Genomic DNA, 19,714 nt, shown 5'->3' on the forward strand with positions numbered 1-19,714 from the left:
AATGAGAAATAGCCCAATGGGTCCACCGATGGGGATCGATCCTAGACCGACCGCGCATCAAGCGAGCGCTTTACCACTGGGCTACATCCTGCTCCCGTTTTATAAAGCTTCATAAAGACAGAGATGACTTTATATGCTCTAATAATATTGCCTTGTTGGTCGCACGTTCATGAATTGTAAAGTTAAAGTTTGTTTTGTTTAACAACAACACTAGAGCACATTCATTTATTTAGTATCGCTATTGGATGTCACACATCTGGTAATTTTGACATACTGGTAATCTTAGAGTAAATAAAGTTTGTTTTGTTTTTAATGACATCACTAGAGCACATTGATGTATCTTTCATCAGCTATTGGATGTCAAACATTGGGTGATTTTGACATAATCTTGTAAAGGAAACACGATATATTTCTCCATTAATAGCAAGGGATGTTTTATATGCACCATCGCACAGACCTTTGATATATCAGTTGTGGTAGTGTGGCTGGAATGAGAAATAACCTAATGGGCCCACTGACAGGGATTGATCCTAGCCTGACCATGCATCACGCAGGTGCTTTTCCACTGGACTATGTCCCACCCCTCTTGAATTGTAAGACCAGTTGACTATTATGGTATTTGATTTCATTAAGGTCAGGGAGAGATGGGGAGAGGAGGGGACATATCCCAGTGGTAAAGCACTCGGCTAATGCAACTGGGGAGGGGATAATTATATGCTGATTTATATTTCAAATTTGAAAGAGGGAGCAATACATAATCTTCTAAATTTAGGGAGGCATTTCAACTTATTTTCATGCTTCTATCCAATTACGGTTCAAGCACGCTGTCCTGGGCACACACCTCAGCCATCTGGGCTGTCTGTCCACGACAGTGGGTTAGTTGTTAGTGGTTTTATGGAGGCAGCACTTACCTTGCCCACCACTTCCAACACCACTAATGCCTACGATAGTAAATGTAAACTTGGGAGGATGAATTTACAGTCTTTCTATGTCTTACATGTAACTACATACATTTGTACATTTACAATGCTTTTAAATCCCTGCGTTTAAGAAAAACAGGCATTGTAAATTCGGCCTGGATGTTTTGTAAAATTGGATACAGGATTTAAAAAAAAAAAAAAAAAAAAAAAATTCACTGTAGTAACTTAAATTAAACATTATTTTATGACTAAAGCAAAGTTTTTTTCATCACTGTTCTTGTGACACTGCATTCATTGCACTGAAATCGGGTACCTTTGATATCCGTCTGTTAATTATCCCAGTGTAATGGGAGACTTGTATTCAAAATCAATTGCTTAAGAATGATTTATAATGGAGTTTTCTTGTTGATGTGTATCAACATGTACAAAGGGTGCTGCAGGCAAAACGTATAACCTATCTAAACATGACTTGCAAACTTTTAATATATGTAAATGACAGGCAGTGAACATTGAAAAAAAAATTGCTTCATTGTTAATAGCAGCGGGAAATCTAAATGGATGAAAATTACCAGTAAACCTTGCAAAGAAATGTAAAGGAAAGGATTGTTGAATTACATGTCAGTATATTTTTAGCTCCTGGTGTTTGGTGTCTACCATGTACATATACTTCCCACACAAAACAAAAATCGAATTAGATGATTTTTCTCCCATAAATCATCTTTCCAACTTTGTGTCAACCTATGTTAACTATATCAGCACACACATACATGTGTGTACCTGTGCCAAAACACCCACAATATCAGCACCATAAATGTAACAAGAATTGATGTTTTAAATATTTATCTCATATCTCATAAATTGTTTGGTTTATGGGGCAGGGTAGAGTGGCGGGGTGGAGTGGAGTGTTTCAACTCTTTCTTATACTGTAGTGAAAACCTGCCACTATAAAAGCATTATTGACTTAAATATAACGAATCACAAGCTAAATAGCGGTCTCTTGGAAAAATTAACAGCAATTGTTGTATGGTTTTAGAAGATTTTCTTTTATTCACCTACTAGGTCCACAGGAGTAGCCCATTCAGTGGCAACAGCGGGTTTCCTCTCAAAATCTGTGTGGTCCTTAACCATATGTCTGACGCCATATTACCCTAAATAAAATGTGTTGAGTGCATTGTTAAATAAAGCATTTCTTTCTTTCTTTGGACTGCTGTTCACTTTTTGCAGGCTGCTAATTGAAGCCCTAAGTAGCATACGACATATATCATAGTGCACACATTACTGTTTTAGGGCAAAACTTTAACCTTGGAGGAAAGGAAGAAAGGAAATGTTTTATTTAACGACAAACTCAACACATTTTATTTACGGTTATATGGCGTCGGACATATGGTTAAGGACCACACAGATATTGAGAGAGGAAACCCGCTATCGCCACTTCATGAGAGAAATAGCCCAATGGGCCCACCGACAGGAATCGATCCTACATCGATCGCGCATCAGGCGAGTGCTGTAACACTGAGCTACATCCCGCCCTTTTGGGGAAGGGTGTAAGACACTGCACCCCTGCTTTGAAATTAGTTTCTTAAATTAAATTTTATTAGGCTAAATTGTTTTCTTAATCAAATGGACATTATACAACAAATTGTATATTTATTACCCATATGATTACAAATATCTTGATACATATCAAAGTGATACATCCCACTAGAATGCCAAGAGGGACGTAACACTTTTGACGTCACACGATGACGTCAGCAATTAGCGCACTACAACCTTACAGAAACGTCAGTGAAATGAGATGAGTGATATAAATTAAGATCGATTATGGGTAATAAATAGGATAGTAAACTCGCTACCATTTCATATCATGTTTATGTCCCACATGAAATAATTTTCATTGTCAATCGCTAAAGCGAGTGACAATGGAAAAATTATTTCACTCGGGACATAAACATGATACGAAATAGAAGCTCGTTTAATATCCTATAAGTATGTTACAAATCAGTATCACTCAAGACATCTTATTACATTTAGAAAAAATAAAGAGGGGCACAGAAAAATAAAGCGGGGTAGAGTGCAGTAAAATAAAGAGGGGTGCAGAAAAATAAAGAGAGGTGGTGCGCAGTAAAATAAAGAGTGAATGAATGAATGAATGTTTAACGACACCCCAGCACGAAAAATACATCGGCTATTGGGTGTCAAACTATGGTAATGCAAAAATATACGGTGATGATCAACGTTAATATAAAAATTCAAGATTTAAATAAAAACTGTAAAGAACTGTGCAAAAATACAAATATCACAGATAGATACTGACTTTTACTCAAAATTTCAATTTGTGCTGTATTGGCCATTCTCAAAGAGAATGTTACACCCCTGCACCACGGTGAGGTTACAGCACACGCAGGGGTAAAATAAAGAGAGGCGCAGAAAAATAAAGAGGTGTGCAGAAAAATAAAGGGGTGGCAGAACGTGAAAGGGACAGCAAAACATGAATAGGGGAAAACAGCATCCCCTAAAATGGACCAGCAAGAACACTGGGTGTGATTCTTTTCCAGTCCTTTTGTTTTCTCCTTGATACTGAGGAGTAATATTTCCAAAACAAAAGTCTGATACAGTGAAACCCCTCTAAACTGGACACCCGTGATACCAATAAAAATGTCCGGTATTAAGAGAGATCCTCTTTAGAGATGTTAAGTTCTGTATTGGTTTTTAAAAACGTCCGGTTTTGAGGGAATTCTGGTTTACAGAGGGTCCGGTCTTGAGAGGTTCCACTGTACGTCTATTGTGAAACAAATTGCTGATGGTTGAATATTTTCATTGTTTACAGCACAGTTCTATGCAGAGGCCGGGCGCCACAAGGAATCTCTGCACATGTTCAAGTTAGCTCTTGCTAAATCCAAACCAGATTTTGAGCTGCTCTTCAATGCTGCTAATGCATTTAGGTAAATAGAATGGCTTACCATATTTTAAATGCAGCAGTGGAAACTCATTCTGAATAGATTTTTTGCACTTATGATACATAATGGGCATTTTGTAATGCCACAAGCACATGGAATTAATTTAATGTGTATATTCAGAGGAAGCTGCTGTAGTACACATCTGTCTTGGGTGCCAGTTCCGACATGTTCCAGTTCCATTTCCCAACACAGGATTCAATATCATTAACTTAGGCTATATTTCATAATCTTGTCACTTAATTTATATATATTTTTTTGTTTTTTTAACTTTTAAATATTTTCTGCTGAAACTCTGTACTTATGAAACACATATCCAGGCTAAGTACTTCATCAACAACAGACAGACATGCCCAGTATTAACAGTGAGAAAATGTAGCATTTGGTTATTTTATTTGCTGTGCATCAATGCATATATACAATAGTTCACGTAAATCAATAAATTGCTTCAGACCACTGCTCCAGGATATTAAGCAGTGTAAATATTTCCAGCTATTGCCACCATTTTGCGATTAACTTACACATTATTTATAACTGATTTCCATACACATATGCCTCTGCCAAACCACCTACAAATGTCAGTATCATAAATTGAACAAGAACAAAATCGATCTCATTGCAGTTGCAATTTTAAAAATAGATCATGTTGATCCTAAATTGCTAACTTTTTGGGATGGGATGTATTAAAGTGTTGGTTGTGCATAAGACAAACTATTTCTTATAAAGCTGTATATTAGGTTAAGCTGTGTATCTTATAATTGTAGACAAGAAGGTGACAACGGTGGGGCAGAAGGTCTGTACAGACAAGCTGTCAAACTGAAACCAGAGGTACGTCCACTCTTATATGTCTGTTGATTACTGCTACTTGGTGAAATTATTAATATGGAATGCCATTATACTGTGTAAATTTAGAACTGGTAATGCCAGACTTCCTATAGAAACTGCAGATGGTATAATATTGAGAGAAAAACATAGAATGTCACTTATGCAAAACTGACATTGGTGAGAGAAAGTTGCATGTATCAGGTTAACATATATACAGACCAAGAGCATTATTTCATATAACTAAAAATTCATGTTTCTGTTAAGTCCGACTCCCATAAAACCTGTCATATGCTATAGATTGTCAAAGACAAGAAGGAAGAAGGAAATGTTTTATTTAACAATGCACTCAACACATTTTATTTACGGTTATATGGTGTCAGGCATATGGTTAAGGACCACACAGATATTGAGAGAAGAAACCCACTGCTGCCACTTCATGGGCTACTCTTTTCGATTAGCAGCAAGGGATCTTTTATATGCACCATCCCAGGATAGTACATACCACAGCCTTTGTTACATCAGTTGTGAAGCACTGGCTGGAACGAGAAATAGTCCAGTGTGCCCACCGACAGGGATCGATCCTAGACCGACCGTGCATCAAGCGAATGCTTTACCACTGGGCTATGTCCCGCCCCGTCAAAGACAGGAAGCAGACAGTATGTTTCTACACAGATACAAATGATGTATACTAAGTTTTAACATCCCTGCTCCATCAGACATCTGCCACATAGTATGTTTCTACAGTTACAAATGATGTATACTAAGTTTTAACATCCCTGCTCCATAAGACATCTGCCACATAGTATGTTTCCAAATTATTATTTTTATTTTTTTTCGTGCTTATATCCAATTAAGGTTCAAGCACACTGTCCTGGGCATACACCTCAGCTATCTGGGTTGTCTGTCCAGGACAGTGGGTTAGTTGTTAGTTGGTTAGTGGTTATTGAGAGAGAAGAGGGTGTACTGGCCTTACACCTATCCATTGAGTCGTTAAGAACTCGCTCTGGGTTGGAGCCGGTACAGGGCTGCGAACCCTGTACCTACCAGCCAGTAGTTCAATGGCTTAATCACTGCGCCACTGAGGCCACACAGTTACACATTATGTATACCAAGTTTTAACATGCCCTCTTCATCACAGATCTTCCAAATATTTCTTTTGTCCATGCCTACATGGATAGTAGATAGATAACACTACATGAGTGGCTGTTGGATATCATTCATCTTAAAACAAATAGTTTGAAAACAAATCGAACAAGTGGAAATGAGTGGATTTGATTGTGCTTGTTTCATTGAATGGTATGGCTGTAGCAACTGGAGTATCTAGGAGCAGCTAGTTTATATTTTTAATTTGACAATACACGTGTATTATTGGTGTGTGTTATCAAAAAAAAACTAATGATGTTCTCACCAACAAGTGTGTAATAAATTGATTTCTTGTTTCAGTTGTCCTCTGCCCACATGAACCTGGGAGCCATGCTGCACATGAACAACAAACTGGAAGAAGCTGAGACGAGCTATCTGGAAGCTCTTCGCTTGAAGCCTGATGACAACATGACGAAAACCAATCTTCAGAAACTGAGAAACCTAATAGGGTCCAGGAAATATTCAACATCCAAGAAGAATACAAGATAGAAGTGGTTAAAGTTTAATATATACAATATATATTATATATTATATGATGACAATATGACAAAAACCAATCTACAGAAACTGACAAACCTAAAAGGATCCAGAAAATATTTTACATCCAAAAAGAATACAAGATAGAAGTGGTTAAAGTTTTAATATACAGTGAAACCACTGAAGACCGGTCCCTCTGTAAACTGGAATTCCCTCAAAACCGGACGTTTTACAGAGTCCCTTTTTAAAAACCAGGACAGAACTTAACCTCTCTAAACTGGATCCCTCTTAAAACCGGACATTTTTATTGGTCCCAAGGCTGTCCGGTTTAGAGGGGTTTCACTGGATATAACATATATATTATATGTTGACAGCATGACAAAAACCAATCATCAATAACTGAGGAACCTAATAGAGTCCAGGAAATATTCAACATCCAAGAATACTACAAGATAGAAGTGGTTAAAATTTAATATATATATATATATATTATGTATTTGAGGTATTATTTGGCATACAACTTGGCATAACATCACAAACTTTACCAAACATGACTCGATGTCACATCATTTAAACAAAGTTTGTTTTGTTTAACGAAACCACTAGAACACATTGATTTATTAATCATTGGCTGTTGAATGTTAAACATTTAGTAATTCTGATATACCATCTTAGAGAGGAAACCTGCTACATTATTCCATTAGTAGTAAGGGATCGCTTATATGCACCATCCAACAGACCATCTAAACAAGAGTTACAAATGGACGTGCTTCTTAAATTGCATTTGGTCAAACTAAAACAACATTTTTTTTTTACATAGGATTGGTTTCAGGAATATATAACTTAAAATACTAGATAAATACATAATATAAATAAAACTGATGTCCAATGAATTAATTTTATTTGAACAGAATTGGCGAAGTTTATTTTTACCTTTTTAACTTTGATGTTGAAAAAGTGACAAGTAAATAATGCTATATTTTTATAAGATGTAGTTAAAAAGTGTCCTAATACTTGTGATTTGGGGTGGGTGGTGAAGTTACAGGTTGTAGAGTTTCCGTAGATGGCTTATGATAATGTTCTTTCTTGTATGTATATGGCATATACATGTTTGTGAACTTTGTTTGAAATAATGTCAATTTTTAACCTTATTTATGAAAATTGTTGTTTTACCACTATCTAATAAAATGTACTGTGACATGGTTGTTACAGCTTATTTATGTTACTTTTTCTCAGTAACTTACTTGGTGAATTTAGTCCCAGAATATATATATTTTTTATAATAAAACAAAGTGTGATGCAATATCTTTGTCACTGTCAGGTGATATGAAAACCCTGACACATATGGAGGTTGTGAACAATATCATTTTATAAATAAAGTGTATATATTATATTTGTATAAATATACTCCCGACAAAAAGAAAATTAAGCAAGTTAAGTTGATGTTTCTTCAAAAATCTTCTTACACATAGTACTGTATTTGAAATAAAAATAAAACTGACCCTTCTCTTTCAACCAGGGGTGGGAATTCTCCTCGGATCAGCTGTTTTCCTCTAATGGAACATTGTGTTTCCTCGCATTTTAATCGTCCTTTCCTCCAAAATGTGTCTAATGGCACAGATTTTAACCTAGGATTTCAAGAATTTCCGGGACCCCTCTAGATTTCCTCTTTTTTTTTTTACAGTTCACCAATTCCCACCCCTGTTCAACATATCCACCATAGCATGCTGAAAACGTGTGGGCGAAGGTGCCATTCAAATATGTCTAACTCTTAATCAGGATATTCGGTATCTTAGTTATAATAATATTATGTTCAAAGCTATACTTGTTAAAGGATATTTAATGACAAAATAATTTAAATGTTGGTTTACAATTAAACATTCCAGGATGTTAGTATGTATTGTTTAAGTTGTAGATAGAATAAATTACGGTAGACTTGTTAGTAATTCGATCCAGTTTGATGTATAAAATAACTTCAGTAATTTTATTGTTATGTTATATTTTGTTTTGTTTTTTAATTTGTTCAGCTGGGTATATATTACATTCAGAATTGATATATTTTAAAAACGTATAGCCACTTGGTCCATTTAAGTAAAGCATTTCTTGCTAAACCTTTTTTCTTGCTTGAAATATCCATTTCTTGATATCTTGTCTTCAAAAATTTATTTCTGAACACATAATTACTTACAAATTTGACTAGCATTTGCAAACCAAGTTGTTAAAAATCTTAAGACAATTAATTGTGTGTATCCATGAATAGTTATAACATTTGAATGACCCAACTTTCTGATAACTGAATACATGTAGAATGAATTTCTAAAACGTATTTACCAAAACATAAAAAGAAAGGCATAGCATTAAAATCAAGCTCATGTCAAATGGTCAAACCAGAACCATCTTGAGCTTCTATTAAGCATTCAGACCAACAAAACTGTATAGAAATAGATGTATAGGAATACATATTCTAATTTAAAAACTGTAAGTTTCAAGTTTTATATAACATTGACCTTTAACAGTGTGTTATATTAAATATACTGTCCTAAAGTTTGCTTTTTTGGCAGCATGTTTCCTACAAACAGAGTCTTTTTAATAACTAAAAACTAAAGTTTGTTTTGTTTAACAATACCACTAGAGCACATTGATTTATTAATCATTGGCTTTTGGATGTGAAACATTCAGTAATTTTGACATATAAACTTATAGAGGGAACCCGCTACATGTTTTCATTAGTAGCAAGGGATCCGTTATATGCTCTATCCCACAGACAGGATAGCACATACCACAACCTTTGATATACCAGTCGTTTTAACAAGTAAAATTACATATTAAATACATTTATTTTCTTGTTTTGAATAACAGTATCTCATGATGTGTTTCTGTTTGTCCTTATACCTCAAATTGGATTTTTCATCCAAATTATTTTGTATATACGACACAATATATATATACAGTTTTGTTGGTCTGAATGCTTAAGTAAATTGAAAGTTGAGCTACTACAAACATTATAATGACCAAAACAAAAAGTTCATTGGATATTTAAATATTTAGACAGCGATTTTCTAGACAAAAACATTATTAATATATTATTTTTGTTATTAAAAAAGTGTCTATTAATGGGAAACATTAATGACAGCAAACTTAGGATAGTTCCTTGAAATATAACACTACATGAAAATTTCTTCTTGGATAACATACATTGTCCTTACCAGACATATCATATCAGATGTTATGTTTACATGTGTATGACCAATGTTATATTATACATACACATTATATATATATATATATATATATATATATATAATATATGACTTACATCTTTTATTATGTGTATATATTATGTCAGTGTAGTGTATTGTACATATAAATATGACCTTATTGTTGTAATATACATTTGTATCACTTAAAGTGATATTGAACGTGTGTGACTTTAGAGTGGTATTGTATGTGTACATTACCGGTACTTCAATTATGTGGTGTATGTGTGTATAAATGTGTGATATATGTGTATACATGTATGTCTCTCATGTACATGTGTTTGCTAACAGTGTACAAACACTGTCACAGTGTTACCAAAGTTACTGTTATGTGTTGCTATGTTAACATTTGTTACTTTAGAGGCTTTTTGTTGTTTTAGAAACAACATATTTTTGTAATAAATATATTACATTTATTTAGTTGCTACAGGGTCAGTGATACACAGTGTACATAAATATATATAGTTATGGATATGATCTCATATCATTGTTCAGTTGATTATTTGCAATATTATTTTACAAATATTTAGTGCTTGTCAGTTGAATATTGAAAACAGTTTATTAAAAAATCCTAACTCATTATCTGCACTTTTAATTGAAATAATAGGATTGGCTTGTAGTTCTGTTTATATAGACCCATAAAAGTCTGGGTTTAATGTGACTTATAAACTGCTACGACGAAGTTGGCCAACTCGACGGTTGTGTTGTAATTTCCCCAACTCCTGACATAAGATGGGTGCACTCAGATTAACAACTGATGGGTTATACGACAAGATTAGTTGGAAGAGTGCCCAGACTAGCAACTGGACTGTCGTTGAAGTCGTGACAGCAGAAAGTTGGCCAACTTTGTGCTGGCAGTTGGTAGTCTGATGAAATGGTGTGTGTATATATGTTGTGAACTATCAAATTGTGAAGTAACACTTGATGGATACAACAATGTTTCTAAAAATAAGTTTCTTTCAAATATAATGGGTAGTAATGCAACCTCTCAAAACCAGACCCTCTGGTAACTGGAATTCCCTCAAAACCGTGTATTTTCTACGGTCCTTTTTCAAAAAGCAGTAAAGAATTTAACCGCTCTAAAGCGGATACCTCTTTATAACTGGACATTTTACTTGGTCCCAAGGGTGTCCGGTTTAGAGGGGTTTCACTTTATACAGTTTTTAAATTTAAAAAATATATATTTTATACTAATACAAATACAAATTTTAAGATAAGGAGAATGTTAAACAAAATGTATAAACAGTTGTGTTAATTTGTAAATATTGTGCATTTGCAGCTACCTTTTTGTTACTATGGAAATCATAGTCATATCTCGACTATATCTAGCAAATTTATACTTGGGTCAGATTTACAGAAACAAATAACAAAATAGCTGTGTAATATTAGTGTGGACAGGCCTATCATATACATACAGGATGATGACATTTATTTAATTTCAATCCATGTTTTGCTTGTCTTGTTTTATCTGTTTTAATGTCTTTGACATGTGTTCTTGCATTCCATACATATAGTTTATTCACACATTTTTAGTTACTGTTGTTCTGTGTAATGATAGATGACTGCTTTGTTTGTTGTTTTAAAAAAGAAATTATGTCAGAAGAGGTTGTGATTTGAATCCATTGCTCATCATTGTGGAATATCATGATTGTTATTCAATTTTTAATGGCCATTAATAAGAATTAATATAACAATGTAATGTAAATTTGCATAATATATTTTACTATGTCATCATGTCATATATTTAAGGTATTACTTTGTTTTTTTGTGTTCCACTATCCTTTAAAAGGAAGATGTAGTTACTTGTTTTTAAAGTTATAGTGCTTGTTTACAATTAAGGTTCAAACGTAATGTCATGGTCGTTATGCAACTTTGTGGGCAAAACTGAAATGTTTGTTGGCCACCTCTACACATTTTGGTCTGTTAAAGAGTGTGTGTGTGTGTGTGTGTGTGTGTGTGTGTGTGTGTGTGTGTGTGTGTGTGTGTGTGTGTGTGAGAGAGTGTGAGAGAGGAGAGGGAGGGGGGAGGGAGGGAGAGGAAGAGAGAGAAAGAGAGAGGGAAGATGGTAGAGAGAGAAAGAGGAGGGAGAGGAAGAGAGAGAAGAGAGGGAAGGTGGGAGAGAGAGAGAGAGAGAGAGAGAGAGAGAGGGTGGGAGAGAGAGAGAGAGGCAGAGAGAGAACAGTTGCCAATTGCAGCAAAAGATATCTTATACACTTTAGACAGGACAGCACATATCACAGCCTTTTGTATATCAGTTGTGAAGTGGTGTAAGTGGGAAGTAACGCAGTGAAGGTGAACCTGTGATAATTAGAGGAAATCTGCTGCCATTACATAGGTTACCCATAGCAACAGCAGTAAGAGATCTTTTATAAGCATTTTACTATGGACAGGATAGCACACACTCTGCTCTTTCAATATTGGGTAGGGTTGGGGTAATAATACTTTTGAGAATGTAGAATGGTGTATTATTGAGAATGGGGAAATTTGTATTATTTGCAGTGATGAAGAAGGAATTATATTTTTGAAAGTCAACATATTCTTGATATCTTAGATAATGTTTGTAAATGTATTAAACATCATAGTCGGGGAAGTGTGTGTGTGTGTGTGTGTGTGTGTGTGTGTTTCTTCTTTGTTTGATTTCTTTATTAACATTTTATAATAAAATATACCATTTTAAACTTGTAGACGTACTGTTTGCATTATTTCGATTATGTGTTGTTGGTATATAAATAACAATAAACATATCAAAACCAGGGTGTTTTCTGCTATGAATGGCAGTAAAATAATTTTATACAACAAAGTCCTATGATAATGTTATATATTCTCATATACAGAGTCATATTTAGCCAAAATGGCTGACTAAAATATATATGTATTAATATATAAATCTAGTATATAATATGTCAGTTGTTACAAAAACCATTGTACTTACAAACCTGTCTCAGCTGAATACAAATGATTATTCACTGTGTCGAAATGTTACTGTCTTATCCCAGTGTTTATTTTAAACGGTAATCTGTTATTCACCTTGATGCTTTGGGTTCTACCATAATGTTATGAGTTTCCTCATGTGGTTCTTGTTTAATATATATCTCCAGCTACAATTACAGTTACATCATTTGGTCTGATAGAAAGAACTATCACCCACACTGTGTATGAGTCATTGATTGGAGCATCAGGCAAATATGTAAGATGGTGGTGGGGGTGGGGTGGGGGTGAGGTGGGGTGGCACCAAAGGGCCCTTCCCAGCTATGCCACTGTCAATATGCATTAACCAATATATTTTGCATGAAAATCATATGACTTAAAATGTTTATTTAATTTATCTGATCTTACATCAAAGATTCGAAAATATAGAAATGAAAATAATTTTTTAACATTTATTGCCAACAGTATATGTTACACATACATATAACAAGCATGTGATTCTTGTATGCATCTTTGGTATGTCCATTATTTTTATAATCATAAAAATGGTGGAAATACAGTTGAAAATATGAAACAATAAAAACTTTACAATACCTTAAAACATTGTGTTTATTTGTATGTGCATATTATGTTACCTTCCACACATTTGAGCATAGATTATTCTACAAAAGTCGAGGATTATAAGGTAACACCAAACCATGCAAATCAAATATACAAAATTTACATTTACATCAATCACAAAAATAAACATGGTTTTTCACATAAATATTTTTGCGCTTTACAAATTATAAGTTATTAGTCCACCACCAGTCAAACCGGAGGGGACTTTAGGTTTCATCCCTGTCCTTCTGTCTGTCTGTCTCTCTGTCTGTCCATCTGTTCCACATACAGTTTTTCCGATTTTTATTTTTTTTCAGAATGCCTTTAGATATTGACTTGAAATTTTGTTTATAGCCTTGTCGTGTACTGTTACAGCTCAAGTTTGACTTTCATAGTAATTTACTCATTTTCTTTTACAGAATTACATGTATGGCCCTTGAATTTAGGAGATATGAAAAATTGTTGGGTTAGGTAGGAAACATGTATTGCTTTAACAGTACTCTCAAAATGCTTGTTTACAATGTAACGACCCTTTTGGAACATTTGAGTCCTTTTTTCATGTTTAAAAATATACAATTTATAGAAATACATTACATAGAATGAGTATCAACTGCATTAAAAATAATAATTCTGTTGGAAAATAGATATCTTGATTAATTTAGATGGTTAAAAACTGCAATTTACATTATTTGAATATATCATTAATAATAAAAGAAAACTGTTGATCTACAGTCTCACCCAGATACTAAAAGTCTACAAAGCTTGAGTCCACCCCCACTTTTCAAACAAAAAGATATGTGATGGCAGTAGGCGTCTTCTCCAACAATAAAGTGTTTGGCAATTGACTGAATTTTTTTTTTTTTCTGTTGCATTTTTTAAAAATGTTATCTTTGTAGTTTAATATATTCACTTAAAGGTGCATACTCAAAATTGCAAGTCTTATTTGGATATTTTTACATAATAGACCACAAATTAATCATACATATAATCTTTGCATAATTAATTCAAGACTTAGAGTAAATGGTGGTTTTGTCAATGATTCTTGGTGATAATATAAAGTTTATATAGGAAAAATGGTGCATGTGCAGGTATTTATGTGGGGGGGGGGGGACTTAGACCAGTGGTAAAGCGTTCACTTGATGCCCTGTCAGTCTAGGATTGATCCCTGTTGGTGGACCGATTAGGCTATTTCTTGTTCCAGCCAGTGCTCCACAAGTGGTATAATAAAGGCTGTGGTATGTACTAACCTGTCTGTGGGATGGTGCATATAAAAGATCCCTTGCTACTAAGTGGCGATAGGTTTCCTATCTCAATATCTGTGTGGTCCTGAACCATATGTCCGACGCCATATAACCATAAATAAAATGTGTTGAGTGCATTGTTAAATAAAACAGTTCCTTCCTTATGCAGGGTGTGTGTGTCTAGACTGGTGAGCAAAGTTTATAGGATTTTGAGTCGTGCTCCCCCAGAAAATATACCTTATGAAAAATTGCTTCAACAGCTAGGTAGGGGTTTCGATCCCCAAAACCCTCCACCCCTGCACATGCACCTGAAAAAAGGTCATTGAGTATGGATGAAAATTGTTCTTGTCAGTATGAAGATAAAATTAAAAAACAAACTGTGACATCACAAGTTGACCTGTCAATTTACCCTTAAAAAGTAAAATTGTTATAAAAGATTTTGCTGATTTTTTTTTTCTTTTTACTCCTATGAATAAATATTTTTGATCATTATTCAACTTTTAGACTTCTTTAATATTCTGAATTGAAGTGGGTAGGCCTATTGGGATGTGAACAGCACCAACTAGCATTAAATTAACTTCAATCTCAGTGGCAGCTCTTGAAATTTATTATAGCAACTGACCCTAATTTTTAAACACTGGCGTATTTTCAACAATTGGAGCCGTTTTTTTTTTTTTTAATTAATAACTGAAATCAGACATTTGTTAGATTTTATTGCTTAGATTATCCATTTCTGTACATCTGGTTTATTTTTGCATTTACTTTGGTTTGACACCCAATAGCCAATTAATTTTTCGTGCTGGGGTAATGTTAAACATTCATCATTCCTTCATTCCTTCATTCCATAGCCTACATCCGAAGTGTTTCTGGTTATTCCTGGTATTTCTAATGCCATAAAATGGATTTTTCATATTTTAAAAAATGCATGTATGGTCTCTAAGAAGTAATGGTTAAAGGGACCTTCCTGAGTTTGCTGCAATTTTTAAGATGTTATCAACTAACAGACTTTTTAACCATTGTAATTACATATTAAATATATTTTTCTGCATGAAATATTAGTGGCCGCATAATTAAACGTGTTTCTGGTCGTTTTAATATTTGTACTTGGTTAAATTTTATTTTATTTCCTAAAAACATTTACAAAATTATTTGAAGACAAAATCCAGTTTGGGCTTCTTGCACATATTAAAGGTAGGGTCAACTCCAACAAGAGCCTAATGTGTTGGAAAGATGCATACCCGGACCACCAACACATACTGACACTTTAGCAAATGAAAAACGCGTAATTTTAGAGTTAATAAAAAAACATGATTATTCCTGCTAACTGGGGGCAGCTATTTTGTTTCGTTTTTGTGACGTCCGGTGGGATAGCTTGGGGCGAAGTGACGTCAGCTCCTGACCATCTCCTGTATGTACAGTGTAAACAAAAGCAGTAATTTTCGACAAGGCACTTCTCTTTGATCAACCTGACTTGTAAACCAGCATAAATGACGTAATAATATAATAAACTATTTAACTAAATATATTTCAAGTTGCATTAACGGGAAAAAATGGGGTTATAGTGTTTTTCTCTGTTTAATAATCCAAAGGAAAAATTTACACTATTACGCCTATTGATATGCTACGCTGGAGCAAAAACGACAACCCACAATACCCAAGTGATAATTTTCTTTTCTTTGGGACTACGTAATTGGTCAGTTCTGTGTTTTTAGATGGAAAAATCTACTTAATCAATAGTTTTACAGAACTATTTACAGTAATAAACCATGTCCATTACAATTATAGGGGCGACAGGTAATATTCCACAATACCGGTATGTATTTTTGTGTCTAGACAGCGTCAATTAATTGGCTCGTCTGGTTACCAATCAAATACACACCTGCCAATCAGGAATCAAAGGTAGAAGCAACTATAACAGCATAGACCAATTAACTAAGAAAACACTCCGTGTATCATTTCAGTACCTTGGTTAATGCATGGGCAAAACATTGTTAATTGTTTCGACTTGTTGTGTAGCCACTTTGACAATGGTATTTTATTTTGTATTGAAAAATAATATATTTAGTGCTGGATATACTTACTGTTGGCTTACTGGGATGTGTATTATTACAGAACATTGCAATGTATGACTATTTATCATCCCACAAAAACCAGGTAGATTGTATTTCTTTAGTTCTAAGGCTCATTCCTGACGTGACGCGTTAAGTATTACATAACCACCAGCTCGCCAGAGGGCGTACTCACTGAGATGGTACAGAATGGCTGCGCCCGTTATATATAATAGTCGTCACATTTAACCATTTTATTAATTAACTATACGATTATACGTGTTGATATTAAGCAATAATGTGCATTATATATCGTTGAATATGCATACCAGGCCAAATGCCTTAATTGTCCTCTCCTTTAAGACGATCAGAAACACATTGAATATACAGACACTGATATTCTAAACAAGAAAATATATTTAACATGCAAGTTTAATCGTAGAATCTGAATCATCTTACAATGCAGCAAACTCAGGAATGTCCCTTAAAAATATATATTTCCCTGTTTCAATGATACAGACTCATGATTCACTCAATGGTAACTTTATCCAAAAGTATTACAGGTCTGCAGGTTGAATAAACTTTGTGTCCATTCTCATGGGTTAAAACCTGGGTAGCCTACCGTATGCGACTTTGTGGTGGTTAAATGTTTTTGGTGCTAGATTATGTTGTTTTCTCTCGGCCGTCTGTCCTAAACGTTTAATAAAGCCATTAACTTGATTCCTTGAACAAATTCAAACTAATGTATTTATTATTGGAATTACAAAGTTGAAAAGGTCGGCGGTATCAAAGAAACCGTTAGAAAAAAACGGAAAGCTGCCGACCACAGCCTGTTGCGGGTGACCGAACAAGCGCGTCATTAGTTCCAATCGATTAGGCCTACCTGTACCCGTTTACCGTTATGCAACATCAATAAATAAATTACATATCCGTTCATAATATTATTTTATATATATATATATACTACACATTAGTGTATCACGAGCGAGTCTACGTTGTTTTGGGGTCATATTTTCACCCAGACAAAAAGTGTCACAGAATTTAGTATACGCGTTGAGCACAAGGAGTGAATGAACTCGTCCACTCTTGTTTCCTGGGACGCGATAAGCTAGATCGCGAAAGATAGACCCTTCTTCGTTCATCATTGTTGTCACTTTCGCGAGGTGAAATGTACACCCTGTTACTGTTAGTGGTCGGTTGTTATGGGCGAGGTGTTGAGTATCCGTGAAGATCGCCGAAAGAGTGGAAATTAAACGGGAAAGATTTGTAACGTTGTAAAATGCGCGAGTGACACGCAAAGCTTGTTTTCAAGTTGTCGGATTAGATCCCGCGTGTGTGCGAAACGTCATGCTGAGTTCGCTGGCACGGGGGTGCGGGTCGTGGACGGCCGATTTCGATCTGTATTCGGAAAAGGAACAAACGGTAAATGGTCACATTATGGTGACAGTTTACATACATTAGATATATTACGTTAACATATCTTAATAAAGTTTATTTATAGGCGTTTAGGATCACACTTTACTGGGGTGGGGTAGTCCAGTATCTTAGCAAAAAATTGGACAGACCGAATAAAACGTTTAGGCTATTAAAAAAAAAAAAAAAAAAATGTCATGCTTTCACAGGACTTAATATTTGATTTTTAAATTGTTATATGTTTGCTATGAGCCAGTTAATCAATGCTTTAGTACTAATTATTAGATTTCATATTAATTAGGCCTACATAGTACAAAATATATTATGTGTTGCCCTGTTTCAGTGAGGGACCTAATATGGTGCCTATTTCGGTGGATTGTGTGCAACAGAACACACTTGACAAAAACCCCAACACCCCCCCCCCCCCCAAAAAAAAAAAAACCCCAAACAAACAACAACAAAAAACATTGGGGATTTGGGGTGGCAGCAGGATATTCATATTTACAAAATAGACTTAACCGCAACATTTGACTAAAAACAATTTGCTAACTGTCAGGCATGGCAATAGTAGTTATTTACTAGCCCAACATTGAATATCATTAGCCATGGGAGTGGGGCTACCATAATCTACAAGCCCTGCATACCAAATAGCCAGAGTTTAAAACATGTGAGGAGTGGTGACACAAATATTCCCTTTATTTAAAAATTCACTTGCTACACGTAACATTTTCCCTATATGACATTGTATACATATGGCATTGTTTTATACTCTCCAGATTGACTATTTACCTGTTCTTGGATACCCAGAACATCATCGTCATGGCATCACCATCCCACCACATGCCCGGTCTGCAACTCCGTCATTGTGCACAGAGAAAACAGAAGGGAAACGTGATTTACCTAAAACATACATCACGCGAAAAGGGGCTCTCTTGTTGTTTTCGGCACCAGATGATGATCCAAAGAAAGTGACGTCAAGGTCACCAAGGTCTATTAAACGAACGAAAACAAGAGAAATGATCGATTTAAGTTTAAAATTGGGAACACTGGAGCGACTGTCACTGTCTGTACTGCAATATGGAGAAGAGGTTAGTACTGGAGTCATCTTTAAATTTATTTTATTTATTCAGACCTCCATGTGAAAAACAAATTGTGTGTGTGTGTGGGGGGTGATTAATTGCTCTCCATACATAGATTACCATTTAAGATATTACCATATTGATACCATATAAATTCACATGCTACTTCAACCCCTGAAACCGGCCTCCGTGGCACAGTGGTTAAGCCATCAGACTACAGGCTGGTAGATACAGGGTTCGCAGCCCGGCACCGGCTCACACCCAGATCGAGTTCTTAAGGACTCAGTGGGTAGGTGTAAGGCCACTACACCCTCTTCTCTCTCACTAACCACTAACAGCTAACACACTGTCCTGGACAGACAGCCCAGATAGCTGAGGTGTGTGCCCAGGACAGCGTGCTTGAACCTTAATTGGAAACTAAGTTGAAATGAAATAGCCCCTGCAATTGCCCACAGCAATCCGCAGTGCTGTGGAGATTGCCATGGAGGTTTTAGTTCGCCACGGCACTTTTTTGACCTGGACTATTCCTGTGGGTTTTTTCAATTCTTTACTTACTTACTTACTTACTTACTTACTTACTTACTTTTTATTTTATGTTATATTGTTATTTTATTTGTTTGTTTGTGTGTTTGTAGGGCAGGACGTAGCCCAGTAGGAAAATTATCACTTGATGCTCAGTCGGTCTAGGATTGATCCCCGTTGGTGGGCCTATTAGCCAATTTCTCGCTCTAACCAGTGCACCACAACTGGTATATCAAAGGCCGTGGTATGTGCTATCCTGTCTGGGATGGTGCATATAAAAGATCTCTTGCGACTAATGGAAAAATGT

The 19,714-nt window shown here is 35.1% G+C and overlaps 2 protein-coding genes across 3 annotated transcripts in view; both read left to right on the top strand.

Moving 5' to 3' along the window:
• Positions 1-9,037, top strand: part of LOC121369724 (protein O-mannosyl-transferase TMTC2-like) — an 88,482-nt gene extending 79,445 nt beyond the window's left edge. Inside the window, exons 11-13 of the mRNA XM_041494777.1 lie at positions 3,748-3,862; positions 4,639-4,702; positions 6,143-9,037. Coding sequence (XP_041350711.1) covers positions 3,748-3,862; positions 4,639-4,702; positions 6,143-6,331 — 368 coding nt within the window. The 3' untranslated portion in view covers positions 6,332-9,037. The remainder of the gene's footprint in view (positions 1-3,747; positions 3,863-4,638; positions 4,703-6,142) is intronic.
• An 8,508-nt stretch (positions 9,038-17,545) lies between these two features.
• LOC121369729 (trichohyalin-like) overlaps positions 17,546-19,714 on the top strand; it is a 61,546-nt gene continuing 59,377 nt past the window's right edge. For both annotated transcript variants that reach the window (XM_041494783.1, XM_041494784.1), the window contains exons 1-2: positions 17,546-17,815; positions 18,583-18,894. In XM_041494783.1, coding sequence (XP_041350717.1) covers positions 17,741-17,815; positions 18,583-18,894 — 387 coding nt within the window. In that variant the 5' untranslated portion in view covers positions 17,546-17,740. The remainder of the gene's footprint in view (positions 17,816-18,582; positions 18,895-19,714) is intronic.

This window comes from Gigantopelta aegis, chromosome 4 (genome assembly GCF_016097555.1).
Source record: "Gigantopelta aegis isolate Gae_Host chromosome 4, Gae_host_genome, whole genome shotgun sequence".
Taxonomy (NCBI): Eukaryota; Metazoa; Mollusca; class Gastropoda; order Neomphalida; family Peltospiridae; genus Gigantopelta; species Gigantopelta aegis.